The sequence below is a fragment of the Pelecanus crispus genome, chromosome 11 (genome assembly GCF_030463565.1).
Source record: "Pelecanus crispus isolate bPelCri1 chromosome 11, bPelCri1.pri, whole genome shotgun sequence".
Taxonomy (NCBI): Eukaryota; Metazoa; Chordata; class Aves; order Pelecaniformes; family Pelecanidae; genus Pelecanus; species Pelecanus crispus.
The window spans coordinates 849,024-871,001 of NC_134653.1; the positions used below are offsets into that span (position 1 = coordinate 849,024).

Here is a 21,978-nt window from a genome sequence, read left to right on the forward strand (position 1 = left end):
CATGAACTCTCCAGCAACTGGCGGAACATTTCTAGCCAGAAGCCAGCACTGCTCAGCCTACTCAAGGTCATCCGGATAGTTTTTGGTAAATTTGGCTGTAGGATATCTTTCCTTATTTCTAAAGATGGAAAAATGGAACAAGCTTTTCCTAGACAAAGACATTTATTAAAAGTTATTCAGAAAGAAATTCCCCTAATCCCCAGAGACATTTTCCACCGTCCTTGCAAAGTTTATAGGGAAATAAAACCAACCCAAACAGTTCAGCCCGTGAACAGTGTCCAGCAGCAGGGACATTACAGCTAACACTCCAGGCCTCTCATCGCAGCGATGCTGCTGGCCATTCTGCGGGGCACGCTTTTTGCAGCTTGCCGATAGTCCTCTGGTTTTGCCTTCAACAGAGTTACAATATTTTGTAGTGTTCTTGATGGCTGAAGGCCGAGGGCATCCATAACATTTATTAGATAATCTGTAACATCAAGGATAAACACGTATTTGAACAGGCAACAGACACTGTGCAAATGAAAGTTATTCTTCGTTCTTCACGACAGCTAGAATCCTGTCATTGACAGATCAAAACCACGGAAGACGGCAGTGTGTTTGGAATCTAACTGTACTGACTGGTGCATATTTTTGGCTTCCTGTACACTAGTTTAGACAACTGTCTGTTTTGTTCAGAGGACTGAGGCACATTCTGCCACGTTTCAATATCTGCGCACAACACCCTTGCGGTGACCAGTCACCACGGTCACAGATAAAGGATCACAATCACACTTTCAAAGGCAAAGAGCTTGCAACAAAGCTGGGAAGTTCTGCAGAGGTGAATGGCTGTTGAGGCAGGAGGGAGTTCCAGCTCACTGATTCAAAGTCAGTTGGGGAATTAAGGATGGCAGGGAGAATGCCAAGCAACCAGCCTCTAATCCACTGGTTTCTTGTTAAGCAATGCCAAAAAAAAAAAAAAAAAAAAGGATTCAGGCTGAGTTCACTGGCACTCAAGCACACTTTCAGGCGAGCTGAGCGAGATATTGTCTGTATCTTTATTTTTGAGCTTGGCCATGGGGAAGTCAGCATCCATGATTTACAGCAAATAAAGGACTAACTGGCATTTACAATAGCTGCAGTGGTCTCGAGGTGACACTTTCATCAGCTTTGGATAAGAAAAACTAATCTCCTCCACATCCTGCAGAAACGCCTTCCCCAACGCCTTCCATCAGTCCTCCCTCGATCACTCTGCATGGCATGGGAGAAGGCAGAGATGAACAACATGTGCCAGCTACGTCCCACTTTGCTGCTGAAAATTTCTCCATGTTGAAAGTAACTTTAGTCATCTAGCACCTTCAGAGTAGCAGTGCGGTAAGTTAACCATGGCAGGAGAGCTGATCCTATAGGTTTTCCAAAAAAGGATGCTGATCATGTGCTCCACAACAACTTTTAGAATGCCTTTAGCTGATCTTCCCTAACTCAGCTATCAAGGGGATGGAAGAAATCAACCAGCTGCCCCCTTCATAATCCACTGGAGCACTTCCCAACAGGCTTGGCACATGCTGCGTACCCCCTGTATGGCATATCCTGGCAGTACACAGCACTTTGTTGAGAAGGGAAAGAGCAGTGCCACACTTGAAAGGATTATATACAGATCTTTCATGCTAAGACCGGCTTGTAAGGGAATCCTCTCAGTTCAGAAGGATTTTGACTTCCACAGTCAGAAGCACAAAGCAGTGAAGAAGCAGGAGTACCTGCCAGAACATCACCCTTCCCTCAAAGAGGGGTGTGACAGAACACTTTGCAAAGAGAAGCTGCGAACCACCCTACCATGCAGAGGATCATATCAGATCAACACACTCATGATTAAAGGAGAAACCCACACTGCAGTTTCTTCAAATCTCATGTAATGACAGAGCAGCCCACGTGTTAGGGCAACAGTTCTCAGGACAACGCGTGCACCGAGCTTACCGATGTCTGTGGCAAGCTGCTTTGTCGAATGTACTGTGAGCTCTGGTATTTGCAGGATGACTTCGCAGTAAGTTTGCATCGTAGCTCTGGCGATGGAGCCCAGCCAGTAGTCAGCCATGTTGTCCAGCTCAGGTAATTCATCTCCTGTACAGAAAACTCTTGTTAGCTGTCAGCAGTCTCACTCGCCTGCATTTGCTGATTTTGTAACAAAACATAATTCATAAATGGTTTAGCTGCTTCTTCAACGAGACGTTGAAGTATTCATTAGGATTCAGAGTTTATCAGCTGTTTCTGGAGTAGTCAAAGCAGTTACGTATCCTCCTTGATACTCTACAATACTGAAAGTTAGCTCAAGACCCAAAACACTTTACTTCCCTCTCACTTCTCCAGGTAAGTCATTTCCAAAGGGCTGACAGGTGATCAGGCTGGGATCAGGGGCACTGCCTGCCATATTCTATAGGATCATCTTCCAGGACTAGTTTACAGACTACTGCAATGACAAGGATTCACAGCTTTTTTCCCAAGCCCTAAAGGAATTCTGTGTTCATCAGTGTTTTGAAAGTTAATGAACTACTAAACATGTAAATGCTTTAAGATGACAAAATAAGTAATGCAAAAACCTAAACTAAAGAGCTTATTCTCAGAAGGCTACAGGAAGACTATAAATACCAAGCTCTACGCTTCCTTGATTGTCAGTGGAAATAAACACCAAGAAGAGATTAACCGCAGCAAACCATGGTGCGCTGCCAACCTGCTGGGAAGCATTATGTAGCTACTGTTGTTACCTGCAGCAGGATTAATGACACAACAGGTAAGGACAGCCATCGGAAGAATGAACACAAGCCAAAACTCGGCTCACTGCAAGAAATTAAGGAAAGACATGCAGAAAGAACTCCTCGTGTGTTCTGGGGAGAAAGTTTTGAAGAGGAACCTGGGAGGTAGCTGTCTCAGACAGCAGCCACCCACAGCACCCACTGCACTTCCTTCAGCACGGGGGGGTTTAATCACTGTGGCTCGTATCTAATCACTAAAGTCTCAGGTAGCACTGGAAGTAGCACTAATGATTTTTCAGCTGGAGTTAATACAGGATGAGAAAGGAATTTAAATTAAGTGGTCAGCATTCCAGAACTGTGTCCGTACTGAGCAAGAACCTGACTACGGAGGCTAGAACACATCGTCAGACCCTTAGGAAAAGAAATTCCCAAAGATGCAAAACCTGTCCAAAACAAGACAGACGGCAGGCTCGTTTCTAACTGTGGGCTCCTAATCTTTGTGACAGATGGGCACAGGTTAGCACGTCACACAAAGTATAACAGTAGTTTTTCCTGGATTTACAGAGAGAAGAGGCAGAGGAAAAAGTTGTTTACAAGTAAACAGCATTACTATCGTGCTTGAGAATGAATAACCTGTTCCTGAAGAAAGGACCTCAGGGGCTCCCCTTTTTCTAGCAACAAATTAAGGGATTGTGGTTCTCAGTGAGGCCATAGAGGACTGCGTACTTTATACCACAAGTGATTAGTGTAAAATTAAGCTTACGGGACATTTCACTAGGGTCTGAAGCTGGAAAGCTTCATACAGGTCAGTTCCTGGCAGCAGCTGCTGCAAGAATCCCAGCTTAGGTGCTGTCTGCGGGTAAGAATACACTGTATGATCACCGATGCAGGCTAGTTTTCTTCAGCAGATGGGGGCGTTACACGAGAGGGTCAGCCAACCCAACAACTCACTGCTTTGAAACATGGTCACAAGCTTCCTCTTTGCCTGTTCCTTGCTGTGCGCTCCTGCCAGCGCTGTTGCATAGTAGACCTCTTAGGAAGTTGATTTAAATCACTTTATTGAAACATTTTTGATACAGAGAAAGAAAAAAGTGAATACTTTTCTGTAGGGTTAATGAATGGAAACGGCCCTACTGTGGAAGCAGCACAAAGCAGAAGGCAGGAGTGCAAAGCTGGAGCGAGAGTCCCCTTTCAGCAAGCTCTTAGACAGTCCCAGCCCCTCCGTGAACTGTAGTCCAGTGGGCAGGCTGATAAGGAGCAGAAGCCACAAAAGCTAACTTGAGAAGTCTTTCAGGCTAGATGGTTCAACGGTTCCCTTCAGAGTTTGGGAACTGACCCCAGGTACGTCCTGTTCACTCCCTGCACCTAGGATATTAAATACTGCTCCAACTCCAAACCAGTAATACTTCAGACCCCGCACCCAAACCGCAGTTTTAATGAACACTAAACTTAAACAGACCAAGCTGAAGAAGTTTTACTCATTGTTTAGAGGCTCGCTCCTCCAGCGTATTACCAAGAGACTCTTTGAAGAAACAGCATGACTAGACGATAGAAAATGGATCTCAAACAGCTTTGCTACCACAACACATCACACCCATGTAATGTCAAAAGGTGAAAGCTCTCCCCCAGACACTTCAAGTCTTCGGTTTCACCCTACCTTGCTCTGGGGGGTAAGGCAGTTTTCCAGCATGTAATGCCAGTTCCAAAGCAGAATCCTCTTGAGTGACAAAAGGCTCAAGGTGGAGAGGAAGTGACATAATATATTGCCCAATCTAGAATAGAAGCATAAAGAGCTGAGTCACTGAACAAACGTGAAGCAAGCACTTTGCTAGAGAAAAAAAAGTCAACTGCAGTAATCCACACCTGAAAGCCAAAAGCTGAGCTTGACAGCAGCTCACTAACCTACCTTTGCTCAGAAAGAAATTGACTCTTGCTCATCATTACACTTTGTATAAGAAATAATTTTTCACAAGGTCAGAGAACCAGTCATTGAAACAATCATGTTAAGAAAGACCTGTACAGAGAACTGTTACTCCAAGCATATCTTTGATCTCTGGAGTGTTCCCAGCAATTTGTTTTCTAGAGCAGAATCTGAGAGACTGAACAAACCAAAACCACAGAAGAGGACAGATGGATTCAAGTGACAATATAATCATGAATTACTGAAACATATCACTCCCAAACAGGGACCATGCTCGCAAATTCATACGCATAAGCTACATAGCATCAGGCATACAACAAATACTGCGCTGTTTATAAAGCGATTATCTGCTGCTCCAGAGAATCTTCCCAGGTGCAGATACAGTTCAGAGTACTCTGCCTCCCCGTTATGGAGCATGTTCATTAATAGCTTTTTCCTGAGCTCACATCACCTGCCTTTTCTTCTACACAGCACGCACACCACATCAATTTGTTTCTAAACTCTACTTTAGTTTTTTAGTTTTCAGTTTTACTGCACAATGCAGTAGTGTTATTTCAAGACTACCCAAGACAAAGCCGTGGCTCAGTCCTGGCCCACCTATCACTCAGCAGCAGGATAAAGAGTAGATCTGAAAAGATGTCAGGAGACAAATGCTTTGTATCTGAAATTTTCTGAAGTTCCTCTTTGCCTTGGACAGGCAGAAATGTCCTTTGATTCCTCACAGAATCAATTAACCACCATACACATCTCAGTTTTAACTTTCAATTAAAGTGGCAGGGGAGCATATTCAGCCTCTTACCAACCATGCACATCTTTCCTGGTGAACTGTGTTAATTAGAAAGCTACTTAGGAATTCAGGAGCAACCTTTCCTTGAAGTTTTACCTGATACACTACTGCCCATGAGCTTTTTAAACCTCATAAAAGCCTCTCAGATAGCTAAATTCACACTACCCGTCATAAAATTATCCCCACAAATTGACCGACTACCCATTTCTATACATTTCTTTTTCTTTTAAAAGCTTTAAAAGCAGAGTATAACAGTCTGTAGGCCATAAGCCAGAGGAAACCAAAATATTAAAAGCTTTTGGTTGCAGCCTGTCTTTGAAAAATCCATTCCCTGTTGATGCACAGAATGATAGTAACATAAAAAACTTGCTTATCAAAATTATACTTTGTATTGAGATAATAATAGCAGCTAATACTAATATCTGAACTGCGAATTTGGCAGTGACTTGAAACACCAACCAGGAGAATGGGAGAGCAACCTGAATGCTGTTCAGCAGCACCAAACTGCGGAGTGCCTAGTCATAAGGGAGGAGCAGCCCACTCTCCTTTCCCACTCAGACACCCCACTGCCAGAAAGGTTTCATTGTTATTCCATCAGAAAGAGAAACCAGGGAGTCACATGGGGATTAGAAGGGTAAGAGCTCAAGACTTTTTCAACTTCATAGTATGATTAAATCACTCCAATACACATTGCAGGAACTTCTAGGTTACTTGGGCTGTATTATGAAGATATGCTCAGTATTCACCCCTACAAACAAAAGTTGGCATTTCCCATCCCATACAAGAGTTAACACTGTAAACAGTGCAGTTCAATAGAGAATCTCTCCTCGTGCTCCCTACTTTCTTTTGGTATTCCAGAATTTGACAGGAATTTCATAAAAGCTACAAAGAATGGCACAACCCAACCAATGAGGGCTGGACCACTGAGAGCATCTATAACCATCATATAACAATTTTAACAAATACTATGATTTTACAAAAAATTGGGGAAACACAGAAGAGATTTCCCCAGCACTGGGCTTCCAGTAACTACCCTTACATGCTCTTACATTGCTGATATATTCCAGAGGAGTCAGGCTGAAGTTTGGCAAGTCATCCGTCAGCGTCTCACCAATGCCACCAGAATTCCAACCCTGTGAGGCAAAAAGTGCAGAAAGAATCTATGACTTCCTGGAGCGTGAAGTCTATCATCATGCTAGGAAGGGGTCACCCAGCGACATGAACTGTGACTACCCAAGGACTTCTAGAAAGCAGAACAGAGACGGTGAGAAAACTGCTACCCTTGACCTCCCTTGGGCCCAAAACATACACAACCCTTTCCACACAGCTCCCTGTGGAAAATACATGCTCACAAAAGTTAGAAAAGCAACATCTAAAACAAACAACAGAGACTGCAAACATAGGTGTCTGTTGTGAATGCTGTGGATGAAGGGAGGTAAAACTTTTCCACTGACTGTAGCTCATGGAAGAAATGTGACACCAGAGGGAAACATTCTGAAAAGTAGAAAGGTACTCCACCTTAAGGGATACGTCGAGTAAACCTTGCCAGTTCAGATCAGATCGATGTACCCATGACTCACCTCCATCTTTGAAACAAGTAAGAGTTGTTGTTTGATGCGAAGAAAAACAGAATCAAAAGCCAAGTGGTGTGCCAGCTGGTTGAGGCGGCTCAGGGCAGATCGAGATGAAGACAACAGGTTATGGTTACTCGTACCTTTTTCCTAACACACAGACACAGAAAAACGTTTACATACAGAAGTCATTAAACTGACCAAAGAGAAGCTATGTTACCATTCTTAAATAGGTCTTTACTAGGCCATCCTAATACAAAAGAGCTTTCCTCTGCAATGGCACAGCTTGTTTCCTTTGGGATGCCCTATTCCAAGCAGTTATTTAAGACAAACGGCACACTGCTCCCTGAAATGTGTAACAAAGAATCAGCATCACATTCCAGCCATGCCAGGCACCAGTACAGGTTAGATACTGAGAAACTTGCAGAGAAGATGGCAAAACTGCCTTTACTCAAAGGGCACAACTAACTGATTCCCTGCATGGAACTAAGCAGAAGTTTTACACAAAGGGTACCTACGGAACTTGCCTGTTTAGCAAAGGTTTAAAGTCAAACGTAACACTGAAGGCAGAGCTACACAAGTTGCAGGTAAATTAAGTGCAAAAGAAATCAAAACGTTTTGAGGAAATAAGAGACAGGACTCATAACCTTGACTTCACTACTACATGTGACCAACAATGGCAAACATAACTTAGATCCACAAGAAGATAACTAGAGTCATTCTACCCTGTTCACAGATGCATGCGTGAATGATCTTGCAGAATTATATTTCAGAATGGATATGGCAGCAGAGCCTAAGTGGCAAAGAAAGTCTTGAGAAGCCAGTATGTGGGCTCCAGAATTTGAGATGTCTCCAACACAATCTTCCCAATGCTTTCTGCAACAAAATCTCCCCTACCTGAACTGATAAGGGCATGTTCACAAAACACAGCCAGGATCTGGGGAGAGATGGAATGAGTCCAGACTTTCTGGGTTTGGACATTTCATCTCTCAGCAGATCAATCAGTGTCTCTGTGGAAGACTTGGAACACAGCCCATCAAAAGGCTGCAGCTCAGGATGAAAAGTAATCAGGCTGTAGGGGGAATCCAGGTCTCGTCTACCAAATGTGGGCCCAACAGCATCCTGTGATAGAGGCAAGCTCTCCCAGGCACCAAAGCTACCTTTAGAGTGTAAAGCGTTTCCATAAGGCTGGCGTACTCAGATGGATTCTCCTTCAAAAGATAATTGTACTCCTGCCAGGGATTCTTTACAGAGCTCTTCTTTTCTGCAGAACTGGTGTCCTGAAAGCCAGAAAAACTACAAGGGCTGTAGGAGTCTGAGAGATACTTCCCAGCAGTTGATAAAATCCTGAAAACAAATACACAAAAGTCACCAGCAAAATCCTCTGAAATCAGCACTGTTGTTCTCATGTTGGTCCAAGGGCCAACACTACCTTTATGTTACTTCAAGGGAGAGAGTATTCATTGGTGGCAGACGCTAATTACAGCCAACTCTCACGTCTACTGTGCAACTCAAAAACTGCAGAAATACTGAGATGAAAAAGAGAGGACTGTGCTCTCAGAATGTCTAGCAAATATGAAACAAACCCAGCCTCCTGTGCACTGCAGGCCGCTGTGTCCCATACAGAGCACAGGCACTCAAGTCAGACTAAAGCATTTCAATGTACAAGGGGCTGAACAGTGCACTGCTTACAAGCAACAAAGGATCTACGTGCTGCGTGTGCTTGACGCTCCTCAAGTTACCAGGAATCGATCAGTTAAGGCACACCTAGATTCATTTCAGCAAATGATTCATGCCCCATGTCACAAGGGGGGTGAGAATCTTGCCAATTTGATCTGGTGGAAAATTCCTTCCTGACCCCAATCTGGCAGTCCATTTGATGCCCAGCCAGGTATCCAAGAAAAAGGATTCTTGTGACTGTGTCAGGGCACACGATCAAGTGGAACAGTCTGTGACCACCTCTGACACTTCAAAAGATGGGGAGGGGCAGCGGGGGGAAATCACAGTGGCTCTGCTTTCCCTCCATGGTCTACGCAACAAAAGCACCTTGGGGTTTGTTTTCTTTCAACTTGGTACCTATGTTGACAGCTCATGAATTAAGTTCAGCAATGCTTACCTGTTGGCTAGTTGCTGCTCAAAGTCTCCACACTGACGAAGGAGCTCGCCACAACTAGTAATTATCCTGGGAAAGAGCAAGACAAAAACACATGTTGTGAGATTTGAGGCAGGTAATGCCAGAAAGCCCCCAGACAACCCATCTCAGAAACGTCTCAAGTGATTATAAAATGCAATAACCAAACCACAGCCCACAGGAGACACATCTGTCACGAGTTAATTTGGCTATTAACTCTACATCTATTCGATAATATGCTGAATTTTTCTGCCCAACAGCCTCATCCACATGCTACTTCTTGTCATCATGGCTAAGGCCAGCTCAGCGTCACTGGGAAAAATTCTAAGAGCTGCTGATATTTCAAGTGATACAACATGCAGTCTTGCTCCAGACAGGGCGGGGAGACTCATAGCACTTACTGTGCCAGCAGCAACCTGAAACCCAGTCGCTAACACTAATGCTCCCAGCAGCACCGCAACTAAGTGGGCATAGCCCTGCGTTCTGCACTAAGAACTTGTGTAAACTGACCCCAAGTAATTCCCTTCCAACTTTCATACAAAAATCAGTTCTGAGCCGGGCAAAAAATCCCTTTTACCGGACAGAGTTTTGGAAAGCAGTCCAGTCCTCCTGGAAAAGGGATTCTGATAGGACATCATCCAGTTTACATTTCTTTCGTATAGACTGCAATGTATTTGTAAAGTCAGAGGTATACCTGTAATGAGAAATGGAGAAGAGATAAGCACCAGCGTAAGAGAATAGGTTGGAGAGCAGCATAACTGCGTGTCCTGCGATTTGCTCGTTCAGTCCTCTACAAGGACCAAATAAGAACCAGAAACACTAAAAGAGGAGGAGTTCGGAAGAGACACTGTTGTTCCAGTCCAAACACATGGATGTGAAGAACTGATCAGCCACAGCCCACTCAAGCCTACACTGGAAGACAGGGAGAAATCAGTAACAGATAACTGTGTGGCTACTTCAGTTGTTGCGTAAGAGTTACTAGGATATCTCCAATCCCAAGAGAAGGTGTGAGTAAGACATTTTTGTTACCACTACATTAATCAGATCTCCTAGGAAAGACCAGTAAAAGTTTATAAGGCTACTCCAACATCACTTGGCCCTTACTCCAGGAACACAGTGACAACAATCTCATGAATTTGTTTTCTCAGCTACTCCCCAGAGGAGAACATGGACAAAAAGAACATTTTGTTTTCCACACCCCCCCTTCTTTTTTTGTAAATAATGCCGATAAGCTGGAGGCACGTACACTGCTATGTAATTGCCTATAAAGAAGGTGAGATCAGAGAAGTGTGCTTTCCTCTTTCCTCTTCCCCCTTCCCACAGGGCAGCAAGGTAACAGTTCGATTTACACCTTGTGAGCAGCTCTTTCGATATCAGGAAAGAATAAGGAGGTAATCAGTGCTGGAATACGATCTAACCAGGCTGTCACTGATAGTTTAAGACAAGAACTTATAGTGAACCTCACTCACTAGGGCATCTCGCGCTTACAGGTAGATTCTGAATGTGAGGTCGCTTGTCCCAGCAAGTACACATTCCCTCCCTGAGTTCTACTTTCATCAGGCTTTGTCTTTGTCTTACTCTGTTTTGGAAAACATTTTTCCCTCCAAAAGTATTTATTAAAAATGAAAATTCAGTCCAACCAGAATAGAAAACAGCTCAGAGAAGTCTTCCATTTAGCCATAAAAAGCTTCCATTTTTCCCCTAAAAAATAGTCAGTGCCTGAATTAAGTGGTAGGAGGGGATATCAGATGATTCATATTACAGTTATAGATACTTCCCGCTCTCAGCCATTCTTCATAAACTACAAAGTCCTGGGCCACAAACTGAATACTCGCTACTCCCTTAGGATAAATGCCGCAGTGTAACTAAAAGCACCTTACTTTGTGAACAGAGCTTTCAGGGCCTTAAGGAGCCCGCACGCTCCCAGTCCATCCGTGAGTTTAATGCAGTTGTCGATGGCTCCAGAAGCCAGAATGAAGAGTTTGTTGACTGAATGGTTCAGTTCCTGGACACAGTCAATTACTTCCCAATGCTCCTACACAACAACAACAACAACAAAGTTGAGCCTGACTCTTCTTTCAGTGAGTGTCCAGGCATTAAAGAAAAGACACCTTGTGTAACACGTCGCTCTCTCAGTATCCTCCAATCTTGTGACACACTTGTGGAAGAACAACGCTCGTTGCTTCCACCCTCCTGCACAGTGACTGTTAGTAAAAGTCAGGCTGCCAAATCCTATGTTTACCAGGCCTTCAAGGAAAAACAGTTCTGCAACAACAGAATCTTCTACGAAAAGGACTTTCCTCCCCCGGACCCTGTTCTTAATAAATTCTATTGGTTGACAGTAGTATTTTGGTAAAGTCTTTCTCCAGCACATTCACACGGTGCATGTTACTGGGTGAAGGAGAAGAAGAAAGGAGTTACCTCCAACCTGACAGTGCTGCTGAAATTGACTTTATTTCTTAAACAAAATTTACTTAACAGTATAAAAATATACTGCAAACAGGAAATATTACCAAAAAATTACAGGAGGAAATTGAGCAGTAACTATGGCAAAGAGCCTTGTATTTAGTCAAGGCTTCAAGCCTCTCCCGGTGTAGTTGGACAAAGACTGCTACATTACCAAGGGCACTGCACTGATCTGAATGAGGAGATTTTCTTCTTCCAGGTCTCCATACTCAAGTTGATAGGGCTTGTACGGACCATACACCGCTTCCACCAGTTCCATCACTTTTACCAGGTTCTGCTCCTCTACAAAGAATCAGATGTTTAGTCTACAAATAGACGAACATGTTACTAAAAACCTTGTTTCAAGCAACATTCAATTAGAGCATACTGCCTACACAGGCTTGGAATGTTGCCCAACAGCTTTAAAGTCTCAACTATACAGATTTTTTTTTTTTTTTCATTTTTTTAAAAACAAGATTATTATCTCTACATGCTTCCTAAAACCAAGATGTTCTACCTCAACAAGTGCCTCACGAAAATTATCACTCACTGCTCCAAAACAGCCTGGGTGACAAAAATCTATTAAACATTCCAACCTACAGTAGAAGGAAAGTATTGAACCATTTGAGAAGTGAAACACATTACTCCCACAACTTAAAACAGGGGCAATCCTCATTTATCAGAAAGCCTGGTTCATACTTAAAATAATTGACATTAACTCAATTCACTTAGCACTACTATTTCACCGTGTTCATCAACGTGAACCATGAACTCAGCATTTCAGTGCCATTTTGTTGAGCAGGGAGCTGCAAACCCAAACGAAAACCAGATCTGAATGGTTATTTCTCAAATCAGAACTGGACACTAGCTGTTATTGTGAAGTTTTGCTGATCTCAAACTAGCAGCAAACCAGAATTACTTTCAACCCTGGATATAAGGAAAAGCTTTTATGCCCTAAGGACAGACAAGCAATGCAGCAGGTTGTCCAAAGCCTGTGCTATCTCCATGCTTGGATGTTTTCAAGATCAGACTGGACAATACCCTGAGTAACATGGTCTGAACTCATAGCGGACCTTGCTTGGAGCGGGAGGTTGGACTAGATCATCTCCCGAGCTCCCTTCCAACCTGAATTATCCCATGAATCATAACTGAACCCTTCCCTCACATACACATACGTAGGAACTGGTTTGACCCTGTTCTGCTGAGTCACCTGGTCTTCCCATTCTTGAGATATTTCTCTTCCCAACATCTTACCCCACAGCAAGACAGACGGAAATAAAGAATTTTTTTTTTTAAACACACTTGGATAACAGTTCAGCAGCTCTCTTCCTATTTCATCATCTTCTAGAATTTGACATAATTTTCCAAGTCCTTTTTAATCATTTCTATTACGAACCACAAATTAAGCTAAGCCAAGGACAGAAAATGACTGACAAGAGTACGCAATCACAAAGACAACAAAACCAGACATGATGACAGTCATACTCCCTGAAACTGCCCAGTAATCATAATTTACATGATCGAGTAAGAATCCAGGTTTAAATAGCTCAAGACAATGTCATGAGGAACCAAACACAGGAAACACAGCATTAGGAATGCTCCATTAGCTTTAATTTAGGATTTTCCCATACCTGGTCTTTGAAGGGGCCCTACCAGATTAATAAAGGACTATAAATAGCCAACAGTTCAAGTCAGGCATAAACCTATGTAAACACAGCACCTCACTACTTTGTGGTTTGCAGGAATTATTCATCAAGTCATGACCAAAATGAGACGACAAACATCACAGGGTAAGGAAAGCACAGGTTAGATTTGGAATCAAACGCTGAGGATGCTGCTAGGGAATAAATGACCAACGGTTCAGAAATAGTATTTCGCCCTGCATTTTCACTTGACTAAAACATAAGCCAGTAGCAACAGAAAAACTACAAAATAAAAATTAAGAATCCAACGGATGCAGCTTTCAAGCAGGTTTTCTCTCATTTAGTAAGGTGTGACTTAATTCCAAGAAACTCCCTGACTTTTATGCTTCGTGATCTTTCGCAATGGGTTTCACAGATAGCTTCCCTAGAGACACTTCCTTATCCGTTAAACAGAAGAAATACTAATGCTTGTAAAATGAAAAGTGCTAAATATTATTTACCTAAGACAGCAAGCATGCTCAGAACAGGTCTGCTACAGTAAACTCATTCAGTATTGTGTCAATATCTTTAGCTAAGATATATATGTGTATACACACACACAAAGGTGCAGATGCCACATAACTGGTCAATGTTGTAGAAGATATAACCCCTCCCTCCATGTACAACTAAACAAAATCCCACAACGGAACTTCACAAAGGAGTTGCTGAAATAGAATGACAAAACTCAGTGCAAGAGCCTTACTCAGGTTTGGCAGCATTGCTACTTCCAACCCTTTTGCGAAGTGGATGGTGGCATCATAGAGCTCCAGCAGCTTATTCAGCTTGGTTTCTTGGCCCGTTCTCTCCATGGCAGTGCTGAGGCAGACAGGGATGGAAGGCACCAATGCTCCCAGAGTTTGAATCAACAATACAGTCACAATTTCATGGGGGTTCTTGAAAACCTGTGGTAACAGAAAAGCTATTAGCAAAAGCTCGTTATCTCAGAGGAACAAGAGGTGGCAGACAGCAGCAGACAGCTTCCACAGAGAGCCCCACAACGCACAAACCACATGTCACTGTCTCAGCAAAGACAGACTGTCCCGCTCCAAACTGAGCGGGTCCTGTCCATCAGGGGCTGATACCTCCTGGCAGAAGCAGCACCACTTCCCAAGGGCAATCATGCCCACTGTAGTCTCCCTTATGGCCTTGCCACAGAGACCTGGGCTCCTGAAACAGAGGGACAGAAAAAGCGGAACAGCTGGGTTTGCAAATGCTGTCAGCAGGGAGGCAGGCTGCCATAACCAGGGAGTAGAGTTGGAAGAAAAAGCAGCAGCCTGACTTGGACTTTTTCATGCCCAGCACAGAAAACTGTCATGGGCGTGTGCTTCTTTCCATTAAAGAACTAATATAGAATTACCTACTGGTGAGAGATAGCAATATACAGATCAAGAAGATGACATTTTGTGCACTAACAGATCACAGATTGCTCAGGTGACATGAGCGCCCAACCAAAAGGGAACAAAAACAAATTTGAAAAACCTCACAAAGGGTAAAAGAACCAAAAGAGGTCTGCTAAGACTGCAAGAACCTTGCTGGCCTAGTATGCAGGACAGCCTGATTACAAAAGTCTAGGACAATACATATTTTACCGTTGAAACTGTGCATTGAATGCAGCAACCAAGAAGCCAGATGATAGGTATAGGTCAAAAACTGAATTCAGCAGAACACAGGCACTATAGTAATTTGAAAAACCACCTGGCAGAAAAGGGCATTTGAAAACAGAGCACTCAGTTTACACAGGTGTGTTGGGAAAAAACACATCTATCGGTAAAATATGAAGAAACAGTACTATATCATGAGCCAAATTACTGGTCAGATAGGCAGAAGTCAGCATTGGAAAGGCTAGAAAGACTGTAATCAGCTGAGAACTTTTATTTACATGCGCCACCCTCAACTCTGCTAGGATAAAATGCATTACAGCCTTTTATTGTGACCTTTTTGTCAGCTGTCCTCTCTCATTTGCTTTGAAAGCTGGGATCACCACCAGTCTCCTGCAGCAAGGTCACCATGGATACTGAATAGGATAAAAAAGGTCCAAGAATTCTTCAGAAAGCAGAAGCAACACAGGAGATTGAGTGACACGAGCTTTGTCCCATGTGCCATTTCTCTCTCATAATCCCTAGTTCAAAGACTATCTGCTAAAATGTAAGTTGACATCTGACCTGTAATTCACATCGAATCATTAGGCAGAAAAAATACATTTCAAGGGAACACTGAGCTCCTTTGCAGTACAGGCCTAGCACTTGCACCGGGCTTCATAACATGAAGATAAGAATCTCTTACCCTTCATGGATGAAAAATTCTTACAGGCTCAACAATTTGAACTTATTTCTTCATTTCACTAAAGGACAGTAACTTTTTTGGATTCTACATTATTCTTGGTAGGAAAAACAGGCACACAGACTCCAACATGTGATAGAAGAAGCCCTCAGATGCCTTACACAGAGTGACATGAGTCAGCCCAATACGACCTTGAGGGCCTCCTCCAGGCCAAGTGATAAAGCAATTCAGGCATTTCAAATGTCTTGCAACAGAACACATTTGCTACACCAACAAATTAGATTTAACTGAAGATACAGATGAAAGTGATAGAGCAGCTTTAATGTCAATAACACAACAACCTTGCTGTCGGTTGAGCACCAGAAATCAAATCTTGTCTGCAAGAGCTGGACAAGAAACAGAAAGTAGGTTGCAGGCCCCATCTTGCATTGATAAGGCACAGAGTATAACTCAAAGAGTGAGCACTGATTAACTGTCCAGAGCTTTATGAGAATTAAGAGAGCGTGCTCAATCTCGCCCTCTCCCACACGCCGCAGCAATATTGAGCAGTCACCGCACCTGTGTTGCCCACTGAAGTTGGGAGTGCCAGGTCCCAAGGAGCGTGTCATACAGTTCAGTCAACTGGCGATCTAAGCTCAAGTCGCTTTGGCAAAGATCCTGCCACGCTGCCACCAGCTGCACCTGCAGGGGGAATAAGAACAACTCTAAGAGGAGAACTGACAGTCCACAGATCTAGCTTTTGTTATTTCAAACCAAGAACTTCCCATGCAAAGCACTTTTGCTAAAACACAACGTCCACCCTTACTCCTCTCTCCAGATTTCCACGTAACGTTTTGCTACAATTCAGTACCACAGAAGGAAACGACTTTCAGCACGAAGCTAGAGGCTTCTTAGTTGATTCAAAGATTTAATTAACATTGGTATTTTACTCATAAAATGAGACTGTAACTGATACCCCCACATAATAGTTGAAATACTTGGCAAGCCCTAGCCTTGAACTTAATCCTCAAAAGTCACAGTCATGAGAGAAATTTGAGGATCAGGTTATGGCTACAGAACTGTCTGGAATTCCAACTTTTAATCTTACCTGAAAAGAGTTTACAGAAGTCAGCAGCTGGCAAGTTGCAGCAATAAAGTTATTGCTGACATAGCCACATCCAAGAAAAGCAAAGCAAAACTATAAGGCACAGAGAAATCAAGCAGAACGCACATATCCTATGTCCACTGCAGGAAAGAACACAAAGCCCGGAATGGAGAATTACTCCTGAAACATGGGGGGTAACCAAAGCTGTTAAGGGACAGAAAGAGAAGTCAGAGAATGAAACATGGAGAACAGGTTCCATCCTCCTTCAAACAGGAAAGGTAAAATACATGATGTAGCAGCTCCCCCTACAGTCCTAGCCAAGCAAGAAGTCAAATTTTTATTCCTCCATATTAAAATACTATCAAAACACTTACCTTGTGACATTTATAATAATAAGCAAGAAGCTGGGGCATCCGGTCAATTTCGGTGAAGACTTTGACAAACGTTTTTGCCTGATCTAAACAAAACAAAATAATAGGCAGTTAATCATAGAATCATAGAATCCTAGAATGCTTTGGGTTGGAAGGGACCTTGAGAGATCATCGAGCCCAACCCCCCTGCAGTAAGCAGGGATTGAACCTGTGAACTTGGCATTATTAGCACCATGCTCTAACCAACTGAGCTAACCCGAATTGTTTAGGTTGGAAAAGACCTTTAAAATCATCCAGTCCAACCACTGGTCAGTCTCAAAGCTGAGGGTGAGACATTAGTCTAACTGAGCAAGAGAATTGTTCTTTTAAGGGAGTGTGTGCAGTGGCCTGTACAGAAAGACACATTCTCACCTTTTGTTTGCTTATCTTCTCAAATAGGAGCAGAAACACCTAAACCCCACACTCAAACAAGAACAGGCAGCAGACACGAGGAATGAATTTAACTTCATAAATTTAACTTCTTAACCAGCAAATGTCTCTCGTATTAAAGACAGATAAAACCAGAGCATCTCCTAGAAGGAAATCATTATTTTCCAGAAACAAGCCACTGTCTACAAAACTAGAACATACCGCACAAAGCCCTCAGCTTTGCTTTCACCACTCCTCAAACTGACACCTAAGCCAGCTGCCTCAAGACTGACTAATGGCGCAGTTAGCTCTTACACAAAGCTTGGAAATCCAAGTACTTCTAAAGTCTGTTTTGTACGGTAAGCGGGATGGCTATAGTTCTGTCCACAAAATACATCTGGGGTTAGAGGAATTAGTAACGAGACCTTGTTTTTCAAACAGGACCCAGAAGGCAGAAAAACCTGGAACACTAAATAACTTGAAGTGCTCCTCATGTGTGGAAGCCACAGCGTACAGACTCTCCGGGGATATGTTTACGGACTTGTATTACATTTATAGGAGCTGGACTTCAGGAAAAAACATGACTTCACAGTAAACAGAGAAACTCTCTTCCATGGGGAAAAAGCCCATGTCTCCACAGGCCCAGAATGGATTTTGAAAGAGAATGCAAACAGTGCTTAAAGTGAATTATTCTGAACAGTATGCCCAAGCAAAGGACCTCATACCAGTAGACCTGCTGCCAGCAGCTGTCTTGCACCTGTATGTTTTCTTTGGTTGAGAACTCACAGAGCATATGAATATTCAATTTACTTTCATCCTAAGCAGAGAAAATATTCCAAAACGTCATTAATTTGTCTGTGAAGGGTAATGCACTGCAACAGCAGAAAAAAGGTATGGGACCTACTGTGAAGGTGATGAGCACAGTCCAAGAAAAAAGGAGGCTGTGCAAAGAAGAAAAGCCAGAAGAAGAATGGGAGAGAGAAGAGAGAGATCTACGCAAAGGATTAAGCACATTTGTTAGAAGCCCAGCACGTAGAGCTTCTTCCCTCCTCCGCTCCCTCCAGCTGTCTGCAGCCACGCACTGCTGCGCCTTGCCTTTACGCAGACAAGAACTCCACAGAGCGCTGTGCGGCAAAAGCACCACAGCCCCAGATCCTCACTGGGACCTCAAGGTGCACGTAGATGAGAGGCAACAACCAGAACAAGCGTTTTTCAGAAGCACTGTGACAGTAAGAGTGTGAAGGAGGAGCACAAAGAACAGTCCAAAAAGTCAAATTTTCTAAAGGAGAGCTTATAAAATAACTTTTACAAGGCAGCAAGGAGTCAGAATGTTTCCAAACAAACTTCCTTCTTGATTACAACACCAAGCGGTAACAGAAATGCCCAGTAGCACCATGGTAACGCAAAACCAGAGGCCTTCTGCTTACTTGAGCAGCACGTGGACAGCATCCATGGCACAACCACACTATGACAGCAGGGCAGCCCTGCCTCAGCACCTCCATTTCACACATCTACACGGCCTATAAAACCAGCTCACATCTTCTGTATTTCCCATAGTGGCTACAGGTATGCCAAACTGTAGGAAAATCAAAGACGCGCTGGGCTGCAGACAGCTGCAGAGCACATAACATTTCATGGCATCTGGCTCCACCAGAAAAAGCACACAGCCCAGCACCAGGAGCCTTCAGGACATAAACTCCCCACCCAAACAACATTTTACTTTTTAAAGACAATAAACTCTGCACTGATAGTAAATGACACCAAGCCTTACTGACCTACAGACTGGGAGTTAAAAGCAGCAACAATCTGAGGGCTGGCCATGGCCTCCAGTCGGTTCTTCAGAGCCTCAAGATGCACGCACTTCTCTGAGTAATCCGGCGTATCCACAAGCATAGCCAGGCTGCTCTGCATACTTGTTAGTTTGGCCGAAATCACAGACACATCCTGCCACCGTGGAAAGGCAACCCGGTTACCGAACATGACCTTAGAAAGCACTAATACCTGTTTCATAATGACATTTTACAAACAGGTACATGTTTTAAAGTCACTCCAAAAACCTACTTTTAAACGCAGTTTCCCTGGAAAGCTGAAGGCACAAAGACCAAAAAGAATAATGGGGTATCTACCTGTGTTTTAAGAGTCTCTTCAATGTCTGCACTTAACGTGCTCCATTTGTCTGCTTCCTGAAGTGACTCGGCAGCCAGCTGCATTCTAGATTTCACTCGGTCAATCTCTACCAGGACCTGAAGGGGGGAAAAAAAAAAAAAAATCGCCCATTGAAACAAAAGATGACTGCCATTGATACTTATATTATAGGAGTTATTTTTGCCTTGGATTTTAAAAAAATGTGTGAAAAGATCATGCCCATTACAAAGAGGAAGGAGTTGGCTGAAAGAGTTAGAGATGTTAAATCAACTTCCAAAGTTGATTTTTTCCAAATTGTTGATTTGTTGATATTGTTCCAAAACAATAAAAGGTTAGTTTGAACTCTGGATTTGTACTTTTAATATCCACTTTGGCTGAAAAGCGCTACGGACCCGAGCTAACAACAGGCAGAAATCTGGGCAGAAATCAGTGCCCCCAGTCAGGTAACTCTGAACCGAAACATGGTCAGCTGTTCCTCAGGAAATGCAGATTGCACTAGGCTGTGTCATGCCCACTTTTCTACTATTAATGTCAGAAGAAGTGTTTTTGTCTGTCTTGAGTTCGCAAGATTGTTGCGAACAAACAAGTCTGGAAACTTTAGAATTTCACAAATTGCAGCTAAACATTAAGTAAGACAAGAACCCACCTGCATCGACTGAGCTGTGTCTTCTTCAAATTTCTTGATATCTTCTTTAACAAGAATCATTTGCTCCTTTAGGAATGTTGCCTCCTGTTTCAAGACTTCTACTTCCCGGAGGACTCTGGGCATGTTCTGGAGAGCCTGGTGGCTTGTTTCTACAGAAAGAGCAAGCAGCACCATGAGGAGGGCCTGGGAACCCTTGCAAGGAAGGAGGGAGTTTTTCAATAATCTTGTGTAATTGCCAATGCTTAAGAAAGCCCAAACAACAAAGCAAAACACCAAACAACAAGACTGCCCAGAACAGGCTGGAACAGGCTGCCCAGAGAGGTGGGGGAGTCCCCATCCCTGGGGGTGTTCAAAAAACGGGCAGAGGTGGCACTTGGGGACATGGTTCAGTCTGGTCTGCCCTTGGTTGGCTTAGAGTGGACTTGGCAGTGTAGGTTACTGGTTGGACTGGGTGATCTTAAAGGGCTTTTCCAACCTAGATTATTCTATGATTCTATGACTTGTTTTATATCTTTAAGATTTAAATGTGTACTTTAGCTCATAGAGGGGTTTATGCTGGAAAAGTCGCTCAAGATCATCGAGCCCAACTGCGAGCCTGGCGCGGCCAAGCCCGCCACCAAACCGTGTCCCCAGGCGCCACGTCTACACCTCTTCCAAACACCTCCAGGGACGGGGACCCAGCCACTTCCCTGGGCGGCCTGTTCCAGGGCTCGACGACCCTTTTGGCAAAGACATTTTTCCTAATATCCAAGCTAAACCTTCCCCCGGCCGGGCAGCGGTTTGGAACAGGTCTGTCAGGACACGACCGCAGCGGCACAGTGCCACAGCGGGAGGAAAGCTTACCCGGGGTCACAAAGCCCGGGCCGGGCCCAGCCCGCCGCCTTTACCGGCCAGCGAAGGGGCTCGGCCGCCGTTACCCCCGCCGCCCCCTCACCTTCCACGGCGTTGTTGACCTCCTGGATGAAGAGCTGCAGCTTCATCACCAGGGTAGCGGCGTGGGCGTCCACCTTGCCGGGGGCCTCCTGCTGCACGGCCCGGAAGGCCGCGTTCACCCAGCTCTTCACCTCGAAGTCATCCGACAGGAACCTGGAGAAATCCATCGCCGCCGCCTCGCCTCCGGGCCCGCGGCGACCAGGCCGGCCACCAGCAGCCGCAGCCCCGCAGCGCACCGGGAAACGCGCCGCCGGGCCCCTGCCGGCCACCGTAGCCGCCGGGCCCCTGCCGGCCACCGTAGCCGCCGGGCCCCTGCCGGCCACCGTCCGCGGGGCCTTCCCGGCGGGGGGGGGCGGAGCGGGGCGGCGGAGCTCGGGGTTGGTCACGCCCGCCGAGCCTGCCCGCCCCTGGTTACCGGCTTCAGGGCGGAGAGACGCGACCCTCAGCGGGGTCCGTGGGGAAACCGAGCGGGCGGCCCCAGCGCAGGGCGGACGAGCGCCGGGATCACCGCCGGCGCGGCCCGGGCCGGGGGGGTGCGTGTGTGCGTGCGTGTGTGCTTCTCCTCCCGGGAGCCCGCTGCACCGGGGGCAGCTGCCTGCCGCCCTCCAGAAAACACCGGCCATCCGCATGGCTCGGCACGCCCGGCCCGACCACGATGAGCAGCCAAATAAATGGGTTCTCCTCCCCCCCCCAGCTGGAAGTGCGGGGTTTTTTAACAAAACGGAGGGCTCGGAGCAGCCGTGGGTTCGTGCAGCCCCACGCCAGAGGCAGCTGGGCTGAGGAGAAGCCCCCCGGCACGGCCGGAGCGCTGCGGGGCCAAGGGGAGCAGCCAGCGCAAGGCCGGCTCTGGG

The 21,978-nt window shown here is 44.8% G+C and overlaps 1 protein-coding gene across 1 annotated transcript; it reads right to left on the reverse strand.

Annotated features, from left to right (window-relative positions):
- Positions 1–154: 154 nt before the first annotated feature.
- COG7 (component of oligomeric golgi complex 7) lies at positions 155–21,294 on the reverse strand. Its single transcript, XM_075718431.1, has 17 exons — positions 21,129–21,294; positions 20,195–20,343; positions 19,530–19,646; positions 19,179–19,347; positions 16,999–17,081; positions 16,099–16,221; positions 13,964–14,162; positions 11,754–11,881; positions 11,014–11,168; positions 9,711–9,827; positions 9,119–9,184; positions 8,163–8,349; positions 7,012–7,152; positions 6,481–6,564; positions 4,381–4,495; positions 1,951–2,094; positions 155–466 (listed from the first exon to the last, which is right to left on the reverse strand). Exons 1-17 carry the CDS (start codon positions 21,292–21,294, stop codon positions 300–302), a joined length of 2,310 nt encoding a protein of 769 aa, XP_075574546.1. The 3' UTR covers positions 155–299.
- Positions 21,295–21,978: the final 684 nt, after the last annotated feature.